At 45.8% G+C, this 21,167-nt stretch overlaps 1 protein-coding gene across 3 annotated transcripts in view; it reads left to right on the forward strand.

Moving 5' to 3' along the window:
• LOC146800050 (uncharacterized) overlaps positions 1–21,167 on the forward strand; it is a 198,908-nt gene that overhangs the window by 126,894 nt on the left and 50,847 nt on the right. Inside the window, exon 5 of one of the 3 annotated variants that reach the window (XM_085620966.1) lies at positions 6,760–10,723. The exons of the other annotated variants lie outside the window; for them this stretch is intronic. Coding sequence (XP_085477092.1) covers positions 6,760–8,528 — 1,769 coding nt within the window. The 3' untranslated portion in view covers positions 8,529–10,723. The remainder of the gene's footprint in view (positions 1–6,759; positions 10,724–21,167) is intronic. 3 annotated transcript variants of the gene reach the window in all.

A 21,167-nucleotide genomic window follows, 5' to 3' on the forward strand; every position in this document is an offset into this window, starting at 1 on the left:
CGTGGAAAACCATCACCATGGACAGGTGGGTCAGGGATATTATCCAGCACGGTTACTGTCTCGAATTAACCTCCACTCCGCCCACAATACCGCCAAAGCACCGTCCTATGTCCGCAGAGCACTTAGCATTATTGCAGCAGGAAGTGCTAAGCATGCTGCAAAAAGGTGCAATAGAGGTCGTGGCCGTCAACCAGCAGGGGACAGGGGTGTACTCTCTGTACTTCCTAATCTCAAAAAAGGACGGGTTGCTCAGACCTATACTAGACCTGAGACCCCTCAACCACTACATTCTATCAGAGCATTTCCATATGCTCACCCTACAGCAGGTTCTCCCGCTGTTCAGCCAGGGAGACTTCCTAGCCACACTAGACCTCAAAGATGCGTACTTCCACATACCCATACACCCGTCACACAGGAAATATCTCCGGTTCACCATTCAGGGACAGCACTATCAATTCAAAGTCCTCCCCTTCGGCGTGACAACAGCACCCAGGGTTTTCACCAAGTGCCTAGCTACAGTGGCTGCATATCTACGGAGACAACACATTCACGTCTACCCTTACCTGGACGACTGGCTTGTTCAGGCAAAGTCAGCCCAGCAATGTGCCAGCCACATGTCCCTCACCATTCACCTTCTTCACAGTCTGGGATTCTCACTAAATTACCCAAAATCACATCTCCAACCCGCACACGTACAACAGTACCTGGGCGCGACCATAAACACTCTGGCAGCCACAGCTCAGCCAAATTTAGTGAGGATCAACAGCATGCAATTGCTGATCGCAAAGTTCAAACCCCAACACTCCCTTCCTGCGCGAGTGTTCATGCAGTTGATAGGCATGATGGCCTCCTGCATTTTCATAGTCCCGCACGCGAGACTACATATGCGCCCGTTTCAGGAGTGCTTGGCACGTCAATGGAATCAGGCTCACGGGCAATTAAAAGACCTAGTGTTGGTAAGCGGTCGGGCATACAACTCTCTGTATTGGTGGAATCCACAAAACCTTTGCAAGGGCCGACCATTCCAAGAGCCTATTCCACAAATAATACTGACAGCGGACGCCTCTCTCCAGGGATGGGGAGCTCATGTACTCAGTTACACAGTGCAGGGACTATGGACAACACAACAAAATAAGATGCACATCAACGTTCTGGAACTGATGGCAATCTTCCTCGCCATGAAGGCATTCAAAGTACACTTGTGCAACAAAGTCGTGTTGATCCGGACGGACAACATGACTGCCATGTACTACATACAAAAGCAGGGAGGAACACACTCTCCACAGTTGTCTCATCTGGCTCAGAGCATGTGGAAGTGGGCCATTCAGAGGAACATATTCCTCATGGCGGAACACCTCCCGGGCAAGGACAACCAGATGGCGGATCTGCTCAGCAGACACAGCCACCAGATGCACGAGTGGGAGCTACACCCGTCAGTACTCCAACCGTACTTCCAACAGTGGGGTCATCCGGAGATAGACCTATTCGCCACAAACGAAAACGCAAAATGCCAAAGCTTTGCCGCCAGGTTCCCACATCCACAATCACAGGGCAATGCGATATGGATGAACTGGTCCGGCAGATTTGCGTACGCTTTTCCCCCAGCGCCACTAATACCGCTGGTGGCACGCAAACTGCGACAGCACTCACTGACACTCATCCTAGTTGCTCCAACGTGGGCGCGCCAGCCATGGTACACCACCTTTCTGGAACTTTCCGTGGTGCTGCATCAAAGGCTGCGGATAAAACCTGCACTCTTAACGCAGAGCCATGGCGAAATTCAGCACCTAGATCCGCAACAGCTGAACCTGGCAATCTGGCTCCTGAAGTCTTAGAGTTTGGCTACCTAAATCTGCCACCTGACTGTATGGAGATCATCAAGGAGGCCAGAAGACCCACTACCAGAGCTTGCTATGCAGCTAAATGGAAAAGGTTTGTCATTTACTGCACCAACAATGACATTAACCCGCTAGACGCATCCATTCAAAACATAATCTGTTACCTCTTACACCTGTACCGATGCAATCTGGCATACACCTCAATCCGTATACATTTAACCGCAATAGCAGCCTATCTCCAAAACAGGCAGCACCTCTCTTTATTCAGAGTGCCTGCCATCAAAGCCTTCTTGGAAGGACTTAAACGGGTGATTCCCCCAAGGCACCCACCAGCACCGGTGTGGAACCTCAACTTGGTCCTCACCAGACTGATGGGTCCACCCTTCGAACCTCTCCACTCATGTGAGATTCAATTCCTCACCTGGAAAGTAGCTTTCCTAGTAGCAATCACTTCCTTAAGACGAGTTAGTGAACTCCAGGCACTAACCATTCAAGAGCCGTTCATTCAGGTTCACGCAAACAGGGTCGTACTACGTACCAACCCCAAATTCATGCCTAAAGTAATATCGCAGTTCCACATAAATCAAACTATTGAACTGCCTGTTTTCTTTCAAAATCCACAAAATGTCGCTGAGAGAATGCTCCATACACTAGATGTAAAGAGGGCCCTCATGTACTATATAGACAGAACTAAAGACTTTAGGAAGACAAAACAACTTTTCGTTGCCTTTTCTCCACAACATAAAGGCAACGCCATTTCCAAAGCAGGTATAGCCAGATGGATCGTTAAATGTATTCAAATTTGCTATCAAAAAGCTAAACGCACACTAACGATTCCCCCACGAGCCCACTCAACACGAAAGTTAGGGGCGTCCATGGCTTTCCTGGGAAACATTCCTTTACAGGAAATATGTGGAGCAGCCACATGGTCCACTATACATACATTTACCAAACACTACTGTGTAGATGTACACTCAAAACAGCAGGCAGCTGTAGGACAGGCTGTTCTCAAAACCCTTTTTCAGACTGCTGCAGCTGGCACTGGTAGCCGCCGCTAATAGGAGGTACTGCTATATATTCTATGCACAGATATGAATTCAGCAGCCCACATGCCTCGAACTGAATATGCTACTTACCAGTATGCATCTGTTCTTGGCATGTAGGGCTGCTGACATTCATATCGCCCACCCTCCTCCCCGGCGCCTGTAGCAGCTGCAGCTCTCAGAATTACTGTATAGCATGGTCATCACTTACTGTATCTACTCCATCACTGCCACAATGGCAAAAAACAATCTAAGGATGGAGAGGATGCCCATGCGCACTGTGGTCCAGGGGAGGAGTCACCTATCTCGTGATACTTCGAAGACTCTTCCAGGACAACAACGTGCAAACATCCGGACCCAACACTAGGCGGCGATCTATGCACAGATATGAATGTCAGCAGCCCTACATGCCAAGAACAGATGCATACTGGTAAGTAGCATATTCAATTCTATAGAAAGTTGCCTGCATGGAGATTCCTTCATCGGAGCGGCCGAGTGTCTGTTGTGTCCCCGGTTCCACGGTCTGCTGGGCTCTTTGCACCCCTATACTCAATCCATTCTGCCACTGCCTCCGGCTGGTCGAAAAGCCACACTTTTCCGTCAGCTTCAACCCGGAGGCGTGCCGGGAATAGCATTGAGTATTTTAGGGCTTTATCTCTCAGGTCACGCTTCACCGATAGGAATGTCCTCCTTTGCCTCTGCACTCTTTGAGTAAAGTCCGGGAAGAAGGAAATGTCCGCATTTTCTTAGCGGAGGGGGGCGCCAGCTCTGGAATTTTGGAGAATAATGTCTCTGTCTCGGAAGTTTAAGACCCGAGCCAACATGGGCCGTGGAGGAGCGCCCGATTTGGGTCGTCCGCCCGGGACCCTGTGGGCTCGCTCAATCACAAAAAATGTACTGAGGCCTTTGGGTTTCAAATAGTTGAGAATGAGTTCCTCAACAAAGAGGTCTGGGGGTTGCCCCTCCGATTTCTCAGGAACTCCTAGGGTGCGGAGGTTGTTTCGGCGAAGGCGGCCTTCATAGTCATCCAGCTTAAGTTCTGTAGATTTACGAGAGTCCTGGAGGTCACGGACATCCTTTTGAAGCTGCGCGACGTCTCCCACCAGGCTGGTAGCTGTTATTTCCACCTGTTTGGCTTTTTCATTTAGTTTCCCCATATCCGCCCTGATAAGGTTGATGTCAATGGCCATGGTGTCCATTTTGTGCTCCAAGGAGGTCTTAACACCAGAGATGGCCTCTATGACGTCTTTGAGGGAATGTTCCTGTCCCTCTTTCCCCGGGCTCCCACGTGCGATTTCATCCGACAATTGGCCCCGCTGTGTCTCTTTGGAGACCGTGTATCGGTCCAGATTTTTGGTTTGAATTGGTTTTGGCCCCCGGGACCCATATCCCTTAACGCGCTCCATTGTAGCGTTCGAGGCGAGTGTTGGGCAAGCTGGAGGTGAGGGATGGGGGGAGGGGGCACCACAGCACGACACTGCCCCCCGCTCCAACCCAACCCCGACGCGTGACTCACCGCCGGTCCTGAACTCAGGTCCGTGCCCTGCAGATGCAGGGGTCCTTGCAGCTGCTTCCGATATCTCACCCCTCTAGGGCTGCGACAGAAAGGACAGACTGGAGAGCTATTGCCAAGGGTCGGTTGTTAGCCTCAAGTGGCGAGGTGCGTAATGCCTCAGGATTGCGTAAGCCGGCCACCCCGGCTTCAGGACCTCCAACTGGCGAGACTTCACAGGGGGCATCAGGTACTCATGGTGGGGGGTTCCCTAGAGCCCCAGGGAATCCGCTTTGCGCAGGTAATATAGCCACCCGCTGCTGGCAAGTGGTAATAGGGTTCAAGCCAATGCAGAGCACCGCCTCTCCCACTCATTCCACTAGTGGTGCGCAAACTACAGCAACACTCATTAACGCTCATCCTAGTTGCTCCAACTTGGCCCAGACAGCCATGGTACACCACACTGCTGGAACTCTCAGTAGTTCCGCACCAAAAACTACACCTCTCTCCACGCCTCTTAACCCAGAACCATGGAGAGATCCAACACCCAGACCCAGCCAGCTCAGCTCAACCTAGCGATCTGGCTCCTGAAATCCTAGAATTTGGTTACCTTAACCTTCCTCCTGACTGTATGAACGTCATCAAAGAAGCTAGACGGCCTAACACTAGAGCATGCTATGCAGCCAAGTGGAAAAGATTCGTAGTATACTGCCATAACAACAACACTAATGCCCTAGATGTGTCTATCCAACACATCATAGGCTACTTACTACACCTCCAAAGATGCAACCTAGCCTATACCATAGCAGCATATCTACAAAATAGACAACACCTCTCACTTTTCAGAGTACCTGCCATAAAGGCCTTTATGGAAGGACTCAAAAGAATAATTCCCCCCAGAGTACCACCTTCCCCTGTGTGGAATTTGAACATCGTTCTCACAAGACTAATGGAGCCTCCATTCGAACCCCTACATAAATGTGAGCTACAATTCTTAACATGGAAAACTGCTTTCCTTGTAGCCATTACTTCTCTACGAAGAGTTAGTGAACTACAGGCACTAACCATTCAAGAACCTTTTCTACAGATGCATCTTAATAAAGTTGTTATCCGAACTAATCCTAAATTCCTCCCTAAAGTCATTTCTCCTTTTTGCCTCAATCAATCTGTAGAGCTGCCTGCATTCTTCTCGCAGCCACAAACAGTCGCAGAAAGAGCTCTTCACACCTTAGATGTCAAAAGAGCACTACTATACTACATAGAAAGAACAAAACCCTTTCGTAAGACCAAACAACTATTCGTGTCTTTCTCACCACCACATAAAGGGAACCCCATATCAAAATCTAGGATAGCTAGGTGGATTGTCAAATGCATGCAGATTTGTTACCATAAAGCAAAACGTACATTATCTGTTCCTCCTAAAGCCCACTCTACACAAAAGATAGGGGCTTCAATGGCATTTCTAGGCATCATTCCCTTAGATTATATCTGCAGAGCAGCTACATGGTCTACACCGCACACATTCACAAAACACTACTGTGTTGATGTGCAAACTAAACAACAAGCTAGTGTGGGCCAAGCTGTACTCAAAACACTATTTCAAACTACTGCAACAGATACTGGTGGTCACTGCTAGGGGTGGATACTGCTTTACAATCTATGCACAGTGTGTAATCTGCAGCTCATATGCCTCAAACGGAATATGCTACTTACCAGTATGCATCTGTTCTTGGCATGTAGAGCTGCAGATCTACACACGCCCACCCGCCTCCCCGGCTACCTTTACCTGTTCCAGTATTATCTTACTTCGATACAACACACATGGGCATCTTTCCTGTTTCTTACTAAGCTCCATCATTTCCCTGCTGGCGAAAAACAATCTAAGGATGGAGCTGATGCCCATGTGCACTATGATCCAAAGGAGGAGTCCCATACCTCGTGACTTACAAAGACTTTCCAAGACAAAAACAAATGCAAACATCCAGGCCCAACACCAGGTGGCGATCTATGCACAGTGTGTAGATCTGCAGCTCTACATGCCAAGAACAGATGCATACTGGTAAGTAGCATATTCCTTTCTGGATTTTTCAGCTTTTAAAAATAAATACAGACCGGAAACACATTGTTTTCTGTATGTATTTATCTGTAAAAATCAGAAAACTGGGAGTCTTAATTATATTGTACCAAAATCTGTTTTTCCAAATTTTCTGCCCAAATCTGTAACCTATTGCTCATAGTGCTATAAGGTGACCAAGTTTGTTTTGCAAAACCTCTAATAAAAACTGATTGAAATTTAAAAAACTAACATGTTCTACACTCATGTTAGCACATAATATTAAGTTGAAGGAATGGTGTATAACCTTACACATCTATTTTGATCATAAAGTTGAACTGAAGACGCTGAGGGTGCGGGAGAAGCAGAGACAGACTCACTACGCCATGCAGGGACAGAGACCAAAAGCATCCCTGCGAGACCTGGGTCTCTCAAGCGACGAGGCGGAAAACGTCACAGAAGGGGAAACATCCGACCTGAGAATCGTTGAAATTGAGGGAGAGGCGACCAAGAAAGACCAGAGGCTGCAGGTAACACAGAAAAAATTGCCTGTGTCTCAAAAATCAGACTTAGGGGCATCGAAGGGCATCTCATTGTCGAAAATAGCACTGACCGAAGGCAGGCCTGGAGACAAGGAACCCCTCGGATCCCTCAAAAGGGATACCACAGAAGGAAAGTCTTCTGAGAAGACTCACTCGTCGAAAGACAGACGAGGGCGAGACGCTTCAACATCAAAGCGGGAAAGGTCTCGGTACAACACAAGAAGCTCAGCGTCCAACATGTCGAAGAAATCTTCGCCGTCGAAACGAAAATCAACTTCAAAACGAAAATCTGCATCGCCCCTCAATCCGGAAAAATGCTTGGTGGAGATTGAGAGAAAGACAAGGCGCCTCGAGGCCAAAATGGCCGCTTTAATACAGAAAAAGAAAGATTTTGACGCATCCTTAACAAAATATCGAATTCCTGAAAAAACTTTGATGCCAAAAGACCAGGACGAGAAGGACGTCAAAGACATCGGTCCTCCTATGACAACTGAACCTCAGGTAGAGGAAGAAGAAACATATGAGGAGGACGAAGAACAAGAAGGACTGGGCATAATCCAGGGGTCAGAAGAGTCTGAGTTCGCAGAACCTCAATGGCATGAGTTGGAGGCGGACTCCCCTGAGGAAGGGGTAGACTGCTATCCATCGAGGCCTTCTCCTCCAGATGACATTGGGATGTATAATCATGTCATTAAAAAAGCTGCAGACAAATATGGAGTGCAGCTTGAGGAGGAAAAGTCACAGCCATGTTTCCTGCTGGAAACTCTTGTATCATCCCATGCAAGGAATACATTCCTACCAATGTTGCCTAGTGTCTTGGACCAAGGAAGGGAGGCTTTTAAAGAACCCGCCACTTGTAGAGCAGCGACTCCAAACGTGGAGAAAAAATACAAATACTCATCAAAAGACCCGGCCTACATCAAAGGTAGAGTGCATGCTGATTCTATTATCACCTCTACAGCAAGGAAGAGGGCCAATATCCCATCAACATCTGGGCCACCTCCTGAGAAGGAGAGTAAGATGATGGACCGCATGGGTAGGAAATTTGAAAGAAGCGCAGCCAATCGATGGCAAATTTCAAATTCAAACGCCCTCCTAAACAGGCATGCCTACCAGCACTGGAAGGAAATGGAGGAGCTCATAAAACACCTGCCAAAGCAATACAAAAAAAGAGCTGCTAACCTTGCTGAGGAAGGAAAAAATATTGCTAATACATGCCTGAAATCTGCATTAGATGCAGCGGACATAGCAAGCCGGCAAATGATGACAGGGATAACACTACGCCGTTATTCATGGCTAAGAATCTCGGGGTTCAAGCCAGAGGTGCAGGCCAATATAATCAATACCCCCTTCAACGGAGAGCAGTTATTCGGGAGTGCTGTTGATGACACACTAAATCAACTTAAAAAGGACAATGAGACTGCTAAGTCCTTTGGGGCGTTGCAGTTTAGGGGTAACTTCCAAAGAGGGGCAGCGTCAACACACAGGTCTACAGGAAGAGGCAGCTTCCAAAGTGGGACATCACATCAGGCATTCCAAGAAAGCAGCCAGATCTTTTGAGGAAGAACACGGGGAAGGGGACAGCCTCACAGGGGAGGCACGACCCCAGCTAACACGTGACTTCCCAAAGAGAGACAGCCTCTCACACTCAATACCAGTGGGAGGCAGAATAAAGAACTTCCTTCAAAAGTGGAGGAAGATAACGTCAAAAAAATGGATTTTAAATGTCATAGGGGATGGTTATTGCATAAATTTGGACAAAATACCTCTAGCAAGGTGACCAAAAAGAAGGTCCATTCAAGGGAAGAAACATCATGTCTTCTCAAGGAGGTAGAAAGTTGTTTTAAAAAAGGCAATAAAAGGGTGCCCAGATCATAGATCAAGCAGGGAAAGTACTGAATATATTTCTTTATCCCAAACTAAGACGGATTTCCTACACCCAATTTTCGACCTCCTATTCATAAACAAGTTTATAAAGACACAAATGACAAAATTACAGGAAGTCTTCCACAATTCCAAAAAGAGGATTACATGGCACCTATAGATCTAAAGGACGCTTACTTGCACATCCCAATGAATGCAAAACACAAAAATACCAGAGATTTGTGTTGAACAGAACTCACTACCAGTCAAAGTGCTGGCATTTGCAATAAAATCAGCGCTAAGAATCTTTACAAAGTGTCTAGCAACAGTGGCAGCTCACCTAAGAAGACAATGCATATATGTCTACCCTTACCTGAATAACTGGTTAGTAAGAGAAGACTCTCAGAACAAATGCAAGGTCATATACAGGAGATGGTGAGGTACTATTCACACGGGGGTTCTCTATAAACACAGAGAAATCATCACCCAACACCAGAACAAGAAGAATGGTTTCTAGGAGATATAATCAACTCAATCCTAGGGAAATTATGTCCCAGCAAGAAAAGAATGCAGTCACGATTGCTGGAAATTCACCATTACCAGAAGGGACAAGCTCTGATAGTGAGGACTGTGGGGAAATTGTTATATGGAAGATGGCTTCATGCATCCCTTCGATTCCATTTGCTAAATTAAAACTGAGACTGATTCAGGAATGGCTACAGAACCAATGGTCACAAGCAACGGGGAGTTTAACATAATCATCTTTAAAAGTACACCTAGCTGCAATCGTAGTCTCCACATAAGGTCACATAAGAAGCTTCTTCACAGCTCCGGCAATAAATCGGTTCTTAAAGGGAGCAAAGCCAATTGCACCAACAAGGAAATAACCTGCACCCCCATGGAATCTAAAAGTGATACTCATACAATTACTGAAGGCACACTTTGAACATTTACACATGGCCACATCAAAGATGCTCACTCTATAAACAGCATTCCTGGTGGCAATAACCTCTATTCCCAGGGTGATTGAAATACAAGCACTCACAATTCAAAAGCCATATTTACAGGTTCACATGGACAGAATCATAATGAGGACAGATCCACAGTTCCTACCTAAGGTGGTTTCACACTTCCACATAAATCAAACAATGCAAATTCCATGTTTTTTCCAACAGCCACAAAATCAAGCAGAGAGAGCGTTACACAAGGACGCAAGGCACACCACAATGTACTATATTGAAAAGACAAGCAGGAAGACAAAGCAACTATTTGTCTAATTTGCCAGACAACAATATGGAAAAACGTACCTAAGGACACAATTGTCAGATGTATCACACATACTATACAACAGTGGCACACAAGTGCAGGAGTAAAACTAAAATCAACCCCAAAGGCCACTCAACCAGGAAAAAAGGAGCAGCCATTGCCTTTCTAGAAAATATACCTTCAGAGGATATATGTATAGCAGCAACATGGTAATTTGTATACACTACTGTACAGACTTTTAAATAAACTAGAAAGCTCAACTGGGAGAAAAGGTGTTAAAACATCTGTTTACAAATCTAAGCTCATCATCAACCTAGTCACAACAAAATTAACAAAACCGCTAGAAGATGTATGCACAGCATGTGAATCCAGAAAAGATGGAAGGAGAGAACAGACTAGGGAAAAAAAAGATTCTGAAGATGTTGACCAAGAGTGGGAGCTTCCGGGGGAAGGTGTACGACATCACAGAAAACACCCAAGTGTGATCCGTCGATGCCCTACAAGAAAAAACAAAAATGGAAGGACTACAAAAAAGTGGATAATTTTGGGCCCAACCACTAGATGGCGGAATAATACACACCTTGTGAATCCAGAAAATTCTTCAAGCTGCAAAACAACACTGTCAGGTAAGAAACTATTTGTTTTCTTATCTATTCGCCTCTTCCCCCCCTCTCCTCAAAAATGTAAAGTGACTATTTCTTCCAGACCTCCTGCCAGCAAAACTAGGCAATTTTCTCTGGCCTGGGAACCTCTTCATACCTCATCAAAGGGTTTATCGCTGACAGGAGGGAAGAGCCCAGCAGAACTAAATTAGATAATCTGAGAAAATTACATCTTTATAAACTCAACCTAACAAACTGCATTTTGTAATAATTGTATTAGTCTTACTGTGCTAGTACTAATATAGTACAAAATGCTGTTAACAAACCTGTGTGCAGATATTTTACCTTTGCTATACATTTTTTGGGGAGTGGAAATCTTTGCCAAACTGCAGAGTCTCCAGATACTTAAGTACATGTTTTAGCCATAAATGTGGATTGACCGGGATAAGTGGCTGAAAATGTGGAATAGCTACTTATATAGGGGAGGGATTAAGGGAGCACTAAGGAGTTTCGGGAAGATAAGGGAGTGGTTTCGGGAGCAACGTGCGTTCTGCTACAAAATACCTTCAGGTCAAGTTTGCGCTATAAAGAACTCCAGAGGGGAAAAAAAGATTAGGCTTAGTCCTATTCACAAACTGCACCTCTAAAGTTACTACAGCCAAAAAGGACCAACACAGTAGTAAATGTGCTCCAGCTCAGAGGTGCAGTGAGTGCAGCACCACACATGGCCAACTTCCTGTACGGCAATACCCTCTCCTAGAAACTAATAGGGGTTAGGGACTTAAGATTAAAACCCCATAGGAAATAATGTTAAATTAAACTATTTAAAATAGTTACAAATATCAAGAAATGGAATTAAATGTTAAAACAAATTTGTAAAAATAAAACCTTTATTTTTTTGTTGTCAAACTTATGTTTATTGAAAATGTTTCCATTACATCAACTAAGATATTGCCATCACAACGCTCATCGCAGTGAGCTCTTGTATAGGACGCCTTAGAAGGGTTTAAGCATTGACTTAGTACCTAGCCAATGTCCTGGCCAGTGTCTCATAAGGTAGTGCAAATATAGAAGGTACAGTTTCTAACGTTATAAAGGCTCGATCCATTTCTCAATGTCCATTAAAGATAAAGTTAACTGTTCAACCCATCTTTCTTTTATGATGGGCTTCTGTCAAACCTTTCCAACGGGAAGAAGCAATGCAAGATAAGTAAATGCCCCCAAGAAACAAAGCCCTGAAAATAAGGTACAAAAACCCAACCCTCCCCTCACAAACGATGGTGGCGGCTCGCTCCCACTGGTGTGTTCGACGATGAGTAGTCGTAGATGGTTCAAAATTGAAAGAGATGCATTTCTCTGGCAGAGGGAGGACAGACAGCCAGGGGCAATCCCCACGAGAGAAAGGTAACCAACGGTCCCCATTATATTCAAAAAATGTATAATTGTTCCGGAAGATATCAGACATTCTTTCGAGGCTGAGCAACTTCCATAGACGCACCTGAAGCGGCCCGCGCGGCCCCGCAATGCCATAGGGTCCGTTTAAGCGATATTGCTGGATTTGCTTCTCCTCGCCCGGGGGTCCTCAGTGTTCGTGGCGGCACTGGACGTCTTCTCAAGTAGCACTACCTTAGCCCCCACCGCCTGCCGTGCACTTCACCGGGTCGAGGCGTGTTCCAACTCACTTGGGCCAGCGGGCGCCATTTTGATGAGTGGCGGAGCGCCGCCACGAGACTTCATTGCCGGCCATAGGAGTGCGAGTGGTGCAATTTGGAGCACTCAGTTTGCGCCCCGCATCTTCCACTCCTCAGCAATGTGTTTTGCCACTGGCAGAGTGTTGAATAGCTGCATTAATCAGTTTGGGAATAGTGCGCGGACCGTGAGCCAGACATTCTACGTCCGTTCCACCATCTTGCCCCTAAAACCTTTATTTTAACATAATGTGATCTTTTTCGAGTTTAAATATTAATGTAACATTAACTTTCATTAAAATATAATTCAATTGCTTTTAATACATTTCATAAATCACTTTTAAAAGTTAATATGCATACTAAAAACATTCCTCTATTTTAGGGGGTATTTGAAAATTTTACATTAAAAAAATTTAATTTCATAAATTTGTTATATTTTATATTTAAAATGTAATTGTTAATGCTGTAGCTTTGTTTAGTTCTATATTTTAACTAAATACACAAATAATGTGTGGTCTTATTCCTTTTGGTGGACTTGCATCCACACCAATTAATAACCCACTTTCTTTATATTGGTGTTCAGCAGTGGAATCCAGAACTTGTGTTTGATAGTGGCCAGTGCTTAATTACAGTCAGTGGTTGCCAGTGTTCCCACCAGCACTCCTCTTTGGGAGCTGGCACTTATTTTTCTTCATCAGACATTAAACAGCAGAAAGAAATGGAAAAACAAGCAGAGAGGAAGGGAAAGACTGAAAGGCCATCACAAAGGTATAAAGCAGGAATCTGCAGGGGAGATAACGGGGTAGATGGTGTCTGGGGGTGATTAAAGAGGCATGAGGTGGATTGAACTATGAGCATTTGGCAAGCCAACTTTTAAGAAGCACCATCACAGGTCTCTGAGCGCAGCTTTAGGCACCATCAGTCATTTAAGTACAAATTAAGCACTGGAAGTACCATTTTCTAGGTTGAAATTAAAAACCATACACAAAATAGAAAGCAAATTTTTTTTTTAAATATTTTGAAACCGTTTTTATTGCATTTTAATATTTATTTATTTTTTAAAGTGCACAGCTACCTCCGAAGTGGTTTCCCGGCGCTGGGGGCCCTCTGGATGATTAAGCGAGCTATTGCCCAGAGTCACATGGTGCTGGGCTGACCTGGCGCCGGGGATCAAACCGTGAACCCCGTGGTCCGGAGTCAGGCGACCTGGTGCTGCGCCACACCTCTTCCACAATATAAAATACATCCCACAATTCACTATGCTTTTGTACACTTTATCAATATTGGCAATAAGGTCAGCACTTGTATACGTAAACAGTTACATTATACAGATCTCAAAACCCCTGCAACCAACCCTCTTCCCCTCTCAACTTTTGCTCTGTCCTTGCATATTGATTCCACAACTCAATGATAAGGGTTCAGTTTCTGTAGTCTCCTGTTCCCAATTAAGACCATCAAATGCTCTCCAGCTTCCCCACGCTTTCTCAAAATGTTTAGGACAGTCCCATCCTTCATACACTGCTCTTTCCACTTACATGCAGATATTCATCCCTGCTAGCCACATTGCCCTTTTTAGGGCCATTTTACTCTCCCACTGTCGTGTGATATCATGTTTTGTGAGAAAAAAGTCCAATGTACAGAACAGCTGTTGAGCCATGGATATACCAATAGGGAACACCCAATATTGCAAAGTGAGGGTGGGGGTCCCGAAAAAAGGGAACTCCCAATACTGCTGAGATTGCCCACTATATCCCTCCGGTGTCTCTGAATTCAAGGACCGTTCACAATTGTGTTGAGGAAGGATCCCCTCGTGCCTTAGAGAATTTGGTGATTGTGCTCTAACCATTTTGAATAGTCCTCTTGTATATTATGTACAGCACTTTCAATTGTATCATTATGTCTTGTATAAATGGCTATTTATCATAGGTGTATGAGGGCTGCCTCCCAATCTATGTCCTCTATTTAACCCAGATGAGCTTCCCAAGTGGTCCTTAGTCTTATTGGACCATCTTGTATTATTCATCCTGAAGTTCTTCAAAAGTTTTAGCACCCTCTCCCTAAACTCTGTCTCCCAGTTTGCAGCTACCGGTAAGTCCCCATTCTTTTATTTTTCTAGTCATGTTCCCCTTCCTCAAAGGGGTTGCGCCGGAGAGTCTACCCTACGTTCATTCCCATGCACTTTCCCAATAACCCAGTTCCGAACTGTTTCCTGTATATATGTGCGCGTTTATATATTTATATGTATATGTACACACATACGTACAATCTTCCTGCTCTGGGATAAAAATCAGTGCCCAACTCAATCAGTCCTTTGATCATCAATGTATGTAGTTTATTCCTATATCAGCATCAAGTCGAATACAACAAGGAAACTTTCTTCATCCAGATGTCAGTAGAGAGTGTGAAGACAATAAAAACAGCCAATACATGTTTCGCAACTCTGTGCAATTCTGGGATGGAGACTTCTCTTATCACAGAGCATCAAAATAATGTCTTCATGTGGACTAAACACTAGTGGGGTAACCGGTTTGCTGGGTAATTAAGTGCCGGGCTTATCCTGTACCCAAAGCAATATGTATGTATGTTTGGTGTCATGTGTGGCTGTGGATACACATGCTTAGCATAAGTCTGCCATCTTGTGTTGGGCTCTGAAGTGGGCAAGTTGTTTTTCTTTGAAGAAGTCTTTCGAGTCACAAGGTTCTGTGACTCCTCCTCTTGCTTGCAATGCACATGGTCCTTTACTCCATTGTTAAATAGTTTTTTTCCCCGCCGTGTGGTTCGGACATGTGCTCCTCTACTCTATCTCGGTATCATCAGTTCCTACTGGGTAGACCTTGAACGTCGGTATTGTCATCGATCGTGGTTACTTAGATATCTACATGGGTTGCTTGTTGATGTACTCCAGTCAACCGAGGCCCTGAGAGGCAAACCTTCTATTTTAAACATTACGTCCACTCCATGTCCATCTGGTGATGAAACGGACTCCATATAGATTTTGCACACAGTGCCATGTCAAGTTCCCACACACTGACCAACATCTAGTGTGTAACTTGTGCCTTTTTCTGGATCACAAGGAATCCACTAGTGAGGCTTGCCAGTCATTCCTATCGAAGAAGACACTGCACGATCAGTGCACAAGTAGGCTCGAGACACTCCAGATCTGTTTGGGTCTGAAGACTACCACCACAAGATCTAGGCTCAAGTGTCGGCCGCGGATGAGGTTTACTTTACACACAATTACAGTTCGGGATCTGAGCTTGAGATACAGGTCCTTCCACGAGGACGAACTTTGAGTACTGTGTCTCCTCCATCCTGGCCGCAGCCACAACAAACTGTCCCGAAGGGTCGACCATCCACTTTGGATCGATTGAAAATGTGCGCGAGCCACCACCGCTTTCGGGCCATGGTCGGCACCAAACACCTGTATCGGAAACGCCCAGCCCGACGCACAGTCACCAGTCTTCACCTCTACCATTTTCGGTGTAGAAAATAACTGCCTCGGTTGCAGGAACACATCGATTTGAGGCAAAAACGAAAAACATATTCACCCGAACACTGGTTGAATACTGTTGACACCTTCTCAGACTAAGGAAAAGCCAGATTAGAGATGAATGAGCTCTGAAGAAGCTTTGGAGGTTCCCAAAGCATAGTGAAATAGCGGACAAGACCACCAGTCCACTTCCCATCAGTCCACCAACTCTTGCGGCACCAAGGGCACATTCTCCACCACCATCACACCTGTAGAGACACACTATTCTCCACAAGAATCCATTCATTCTTTCGGTGAACATGGGGATGATGGGGATCAAGGGGATGAGGGAGACCAGTACTCCATTCCACCACAAGATGCTTAGTGGGACACATACGGCACAGACCCACATACCGACAAAGACCCAGACTTTTATCCAGAGATGTCTTCCCCTCCAGATGATACTACTACCTACCATGATATTATAGGTAGGGCAGCCAGTTATCATAAGGTTCAACTCCACACTGAACCACTTGGCCCAATACCTACTAATGCTCAAGGGTATGCTAAGACATACCCCAGACATTTTTAAAGAACCCGTTAACCGGGTGACTACACCGAGGGTAGATGGAAAAAGAAGACCCTCATCTACAGACCCAACTTACATAAAGGGTGAACAACTACCTGACTCTCTAGTGGTAGAAACAGTAAGGAAGAGGACAAACTCACAAACATTTGGAAAGGTGCCCCCCACCAGAGGAGCAAGCTAGAAAAATAGATGCTGCAGGGAAGAGAGTGGCGGCCCAATCGGTTAACCACTGGTGAATTGCTAACTCCTTTGGTCTCCTCTCACGTTATGAAAGGGCACACTGGGATGAAATGAGGGGCTCCTCTAGCATCACCCAGGGAAGTATAAACAAGCATTGGCATAGCCAATAGGTCTCGCTTTTGGTAACTTGTAAGTGGGTAGTTAGGTAGCATATATCTTTATGTGCAGTAAAGTTACATTGAATTGGAACATTACAGTCACCAGTTTTGCTCTGTCCAACTGTGTGCAAGCATATGTAAACGTAAGCAATTGTCCTGATCTTACCTTGCAATGGGAACAACAAAGTAGTTCATGGGCTAGAGTGTGCACCCTACCACCACTTATACCCTGTCCTTCCACGGTCGGTAAACTGAGTACTATTAAATAGGGCATAGTATCAATCACCTGTTAATTACAGCGCCTAGAAATGGCATAAGCGGGGCATGCAGTGTCACATATGAAACTGGCAACGTCTCATTTTGAATTTGGAGTGTAAACTAGCACATTCGGTTTTGCAACCATCCTCTATGGGGTTGCCCAGCATGGGAGCTCCAACACAACTATCGACAGTCCCATGAAACTTGTAATGCATTAGATCACTTGCCTTACACAGGATTGTAAAGATTAATGATGAATTAGAAAGCATGGGGAAACTATTACTTTTAATAAGTCCTTCGAGCCCCGCTGTGAATCCCAAATTCTTTGTAGACTGTAAAATATATTTTTTCCTTCATAGCCCATTTAATGTGCCTGATCCATTAACTGGTTGCGAACCTGGGCCTGAAAGCGTAGGCTCTGCTCTCTCGGACAATTTATTATAACCTCTCCGCTTGTTAACTACCTCTGTATACTGACAAATATCTGTCAATGTTGGGATTTGAATCCTTGCATGAGAAGGGAATCCGGCATCACTTGCACATGAACTTGCCTCGGAGCTATAGCGCCTGTGGAGTTGCGCGGGAAAAATGGTTCCCCTCAGGACCCCACACGTCATGGGCGTTTTCAAAGAACAGCAATATAATGCTCGGATGAGTGTACCTGGGAGTGATATATATTGTAAGAAGGAGGGATGGCCAAGAAATATTTTTAGCTTATATAGCAGTAACTAGTACCAGAAGTATTGGAGCCCTTCACTTTGGGGCAAATCCTGTAATCGCCCCATGCCTAGAGTCACAGGATGTTGGGGCAAAGCCCCGAAGAATCTGAGAAGGTGCATCCCGGGCTCCAGAGAAAAGGATTAGCATGGCAGCCCCCGCTGAGAGTTAAAAGTATTGGAGGTTACATTACACCCAATCACTGGTCATTGGGCACGGGGGTGAAGTGATGACTCAAACTTGTTTCTCTTTGGTGGCAGCTCTAGGACACACACACACACACACACACACACTCTCTCTCTCTCTCTCTCTCTCTCTCTCTCTCTCTCTCTCTCTCTCTCTCTCTCTCTCTCTCTCTCTCACTCACACTCACACTCACACTCACTCACTCTCTCTCTCTCTCTCTCTCTCACACACACTCTCTCTCTCTCTCTCTCTCTCTCTCTCTCTCTCTCTCTCTCTCACACTCTCTCACACTCTCTCACACTCTCTCACACACTTTCTCTCTCTCTCTCACACACTACAGCTGGTGGCCAGAAGGCACTAGTCATTTAACTTTTTGCATCAGTTCACTACTTTTGATGTAACCTTTATTTTTACAGTGCTATATTGCGCGAGACCTGAAGTGCTTTACGTGCGATATAAATATTTAAAAAAAAATAAACGGAGTGCGGTGAGCCTAAATAGGGCGCCGCGCTCCGAATTAAAGTAAATCAGTGAATGGTGCGCGTGACAGCGAGCACCAGGGCTCGATAATTTAAAACACGTCGTCCCTGAGATGCGGGAGCTGCTATTGTACACGCGCGGTTGCGAGCAGCAGCATATGTTTCCAATTATTGCGCCCGCGTCTGGGCACGATAATTGAAAACATATGCTGCTGCGCGTAACCGCAAGCATTAGGCCATGGGCGTGCACATGGGTGGGACATAAAGAGGCTTTGGCCAGTTGCGTGCTGTCTTTGTTAAAAAGACGCACGCAAAGGCCAATAGCCTGGGGCAAAACTACAAGCACACGTGCAAGCGTGTGGTGGAATTCTGAAAGCCCTTATATAAGGTACATCCGAGCAGCGCATGCGTGCTGCGCTAGGCTCGACCTAAAAACATGCTTTGAGGAGGAGCGTCAGCCAAGTTACATTACCCCCTAAGCCCCAGAGATGAAAAGTAAAATGGTAATTCATTATCATTTTATTTTCCATCCCCCGTTACGAACAGTGTCAGGACTGGGCATGGCTTGCTGAGTGACTTCAGCAGAGAGGGCTGTCAATGCACTGTTTAAAGTGTGCATGTGTTTTTGGCCAGCCGCCTTGCGATGGCCAGCCACACATGTGCACTTGAAACATCTCTAACCCAGCTGTCTTATGACCGCTGCGTTAGAGCAAGTGCAGGCCTCGAGCGCTGTGGAGTAACGAGTGAGCCGCTCTCTCCAATTAGGGCACTGGTCTCATACTGCATGAGATCAGCACCAGGATTGGTCAAGGGAATTTCCTAGTGGCCGGGCTGCTGGCCAAGGAAGAAGCTGTCCGGTGCGGAGGATGTTGTGTTCGTCTTCAGGTAAGTTTGTTTTTTGGGGATACTTTTTGTGCCCATCCGTCCAACCCCTCCCCGTAGATGCCTGCGACCACTGCTTTTGAGATTGATTCTGAGGGGAAATTAATTGCTAACTCGCCTATTCGCTGTGCTCTAGATACAGCCGCACAAGTTATTAATAAGTGTCCTCATTTGACAGCATGCATGGCTTAAAGTTTCAGGCTTCAAGCCTGAAGTGCAACAAAATATTCTTGCACTTTCTTTTGATGGGGAACACCTCTTTGGCCCTCGAGTAGACACTGTACTTGAAAATGTTTTAAAAAGAAAATGAGACCGCTAAACCTATGTGGGCTTTGCAAGCACAGGGGCAGTTCCTTCGCCATGGCGGAGGAGCGTCGCCCCACTGGTTTTAAGCAGTGTGAAGAAAAGAAACATAAAATAATAACAAAGTTATTATCATTTTATGCTTCCTGACGTGTCCTGCTGCTTTGTGGCGGGTGGGTGGGTGCGTCTGCTCTGCTCTCCAAGCAGGGCAGGGGATGAGTGGTAAGCCTACTCCAAAGTGCGCAATGACTGTTTGGTCGGCCCTCTCGGGCCGCCCAAACTAGTCATGCGCACTTTCCTTTTCTTCATGCAGGCAGCATTACAGCCTACATGGAGAACATGCCCACCCCTCCAGCCCCTGGCAAGTGCCGTGACATAACGCTCAGACCAATCACAAGGCGGCATTGCAGCGTTGTGATTGGCTTTGGGGAGGGAGCTCGGCTACCTGCTTCCTGTTGGAGGCAGGAGCAGAGAAGACGTGGGACCCGGCCTCGAGGTAAGTTTAGATTTTTTTCATCTTATTTTTTCCAACCCGCTCCCCTACCCTCCCCCCCACCTGTGAGCCAGGCCGGCCGCCGCTGTAAAAACACATGCATAACAGGGTTATTTTCGTCGCTCCTCATATCGTGCAGCAGTGAAACCCACATTCTCTGAAACTTATTCCTCACATCAGCTTCCCCAGTCGCAAACTGCCTCGCCTAGGAGATATTATAAAGGCTCACACAGGAGCAGCAACTCTAGGGGAAGAGGCAGGGGCGGTTTCTAAAAACCATCTGCTGCCACCACAAAACCTTGAATTGCCCACCATTCCTGCCAATCACTTAACACTTGTCAGGGAAAGACTCCAATAGTTCTTTCCCACATGGAGGAATATCACCACCGACCAGTTGGTGTTGGGTATTATCCAACATGGTTATTGCCTGGTGCTCACATCCAGACATTCCAAACACAGACTGCCAGCAGACCATCAGCATCTGCTTAAAGAGGAAGTCCAAGTTCTTCTACAAAAGTGATTGATAGAACTTGTGCCATTACACCAACAAGGCAAGGGGGTCTACTCAATATACTTCCTAATACCCAAAAAGGATGGGTTTCTAAGGCCAATTCTGGACCTCAGACCCCTAAATAGATACATTCTCTCACCGCTTTTTCACATGGTCACTTTTCAAGATGTTATCCTGCTACTACCACAAGGCCACTTCATGGCCGCCTTGGACTTGAAGGACACATACTTTCACATTCCAATTCACCCAGCGTACCGTCAATAATTTAGGTTTGTGTTTAACAGACAGCACTTTCACTTCAAAGTGCTTCCATTTGGGGTCACCACAGTCCCAGGGGTGTTTACCAAATGCTAAGCAGCAGTAGCAGCTCACTTAAGAAGACAAAGCATACACATTTTCTCTTACTTGGACAGCTGGCTTACCAAAAGCACAAAGCAAACACAAGGAGACGATTGACCAGCATAGCACCCTGAGGCGGAAGCCGGGGTATCTGTTTAGTGCTGCTAGACTTGTGTGTTTTGGAAACTTTTTAAATTGCACTGTGTTCGTGTGTTT

Source organism: Triturus cristatus, chromosome 8 (assembly GCF_964204655.1).
Source record: "Triturus cristatus chromosome 8, aTriCri1.1, whole genome shotgun sequence".
Lineage (NCBI taxonomy): Eukaryota > Metazoa > Chordata > Amphibia > Caudata > Salamandridae > Triturus > Triturus cristatus.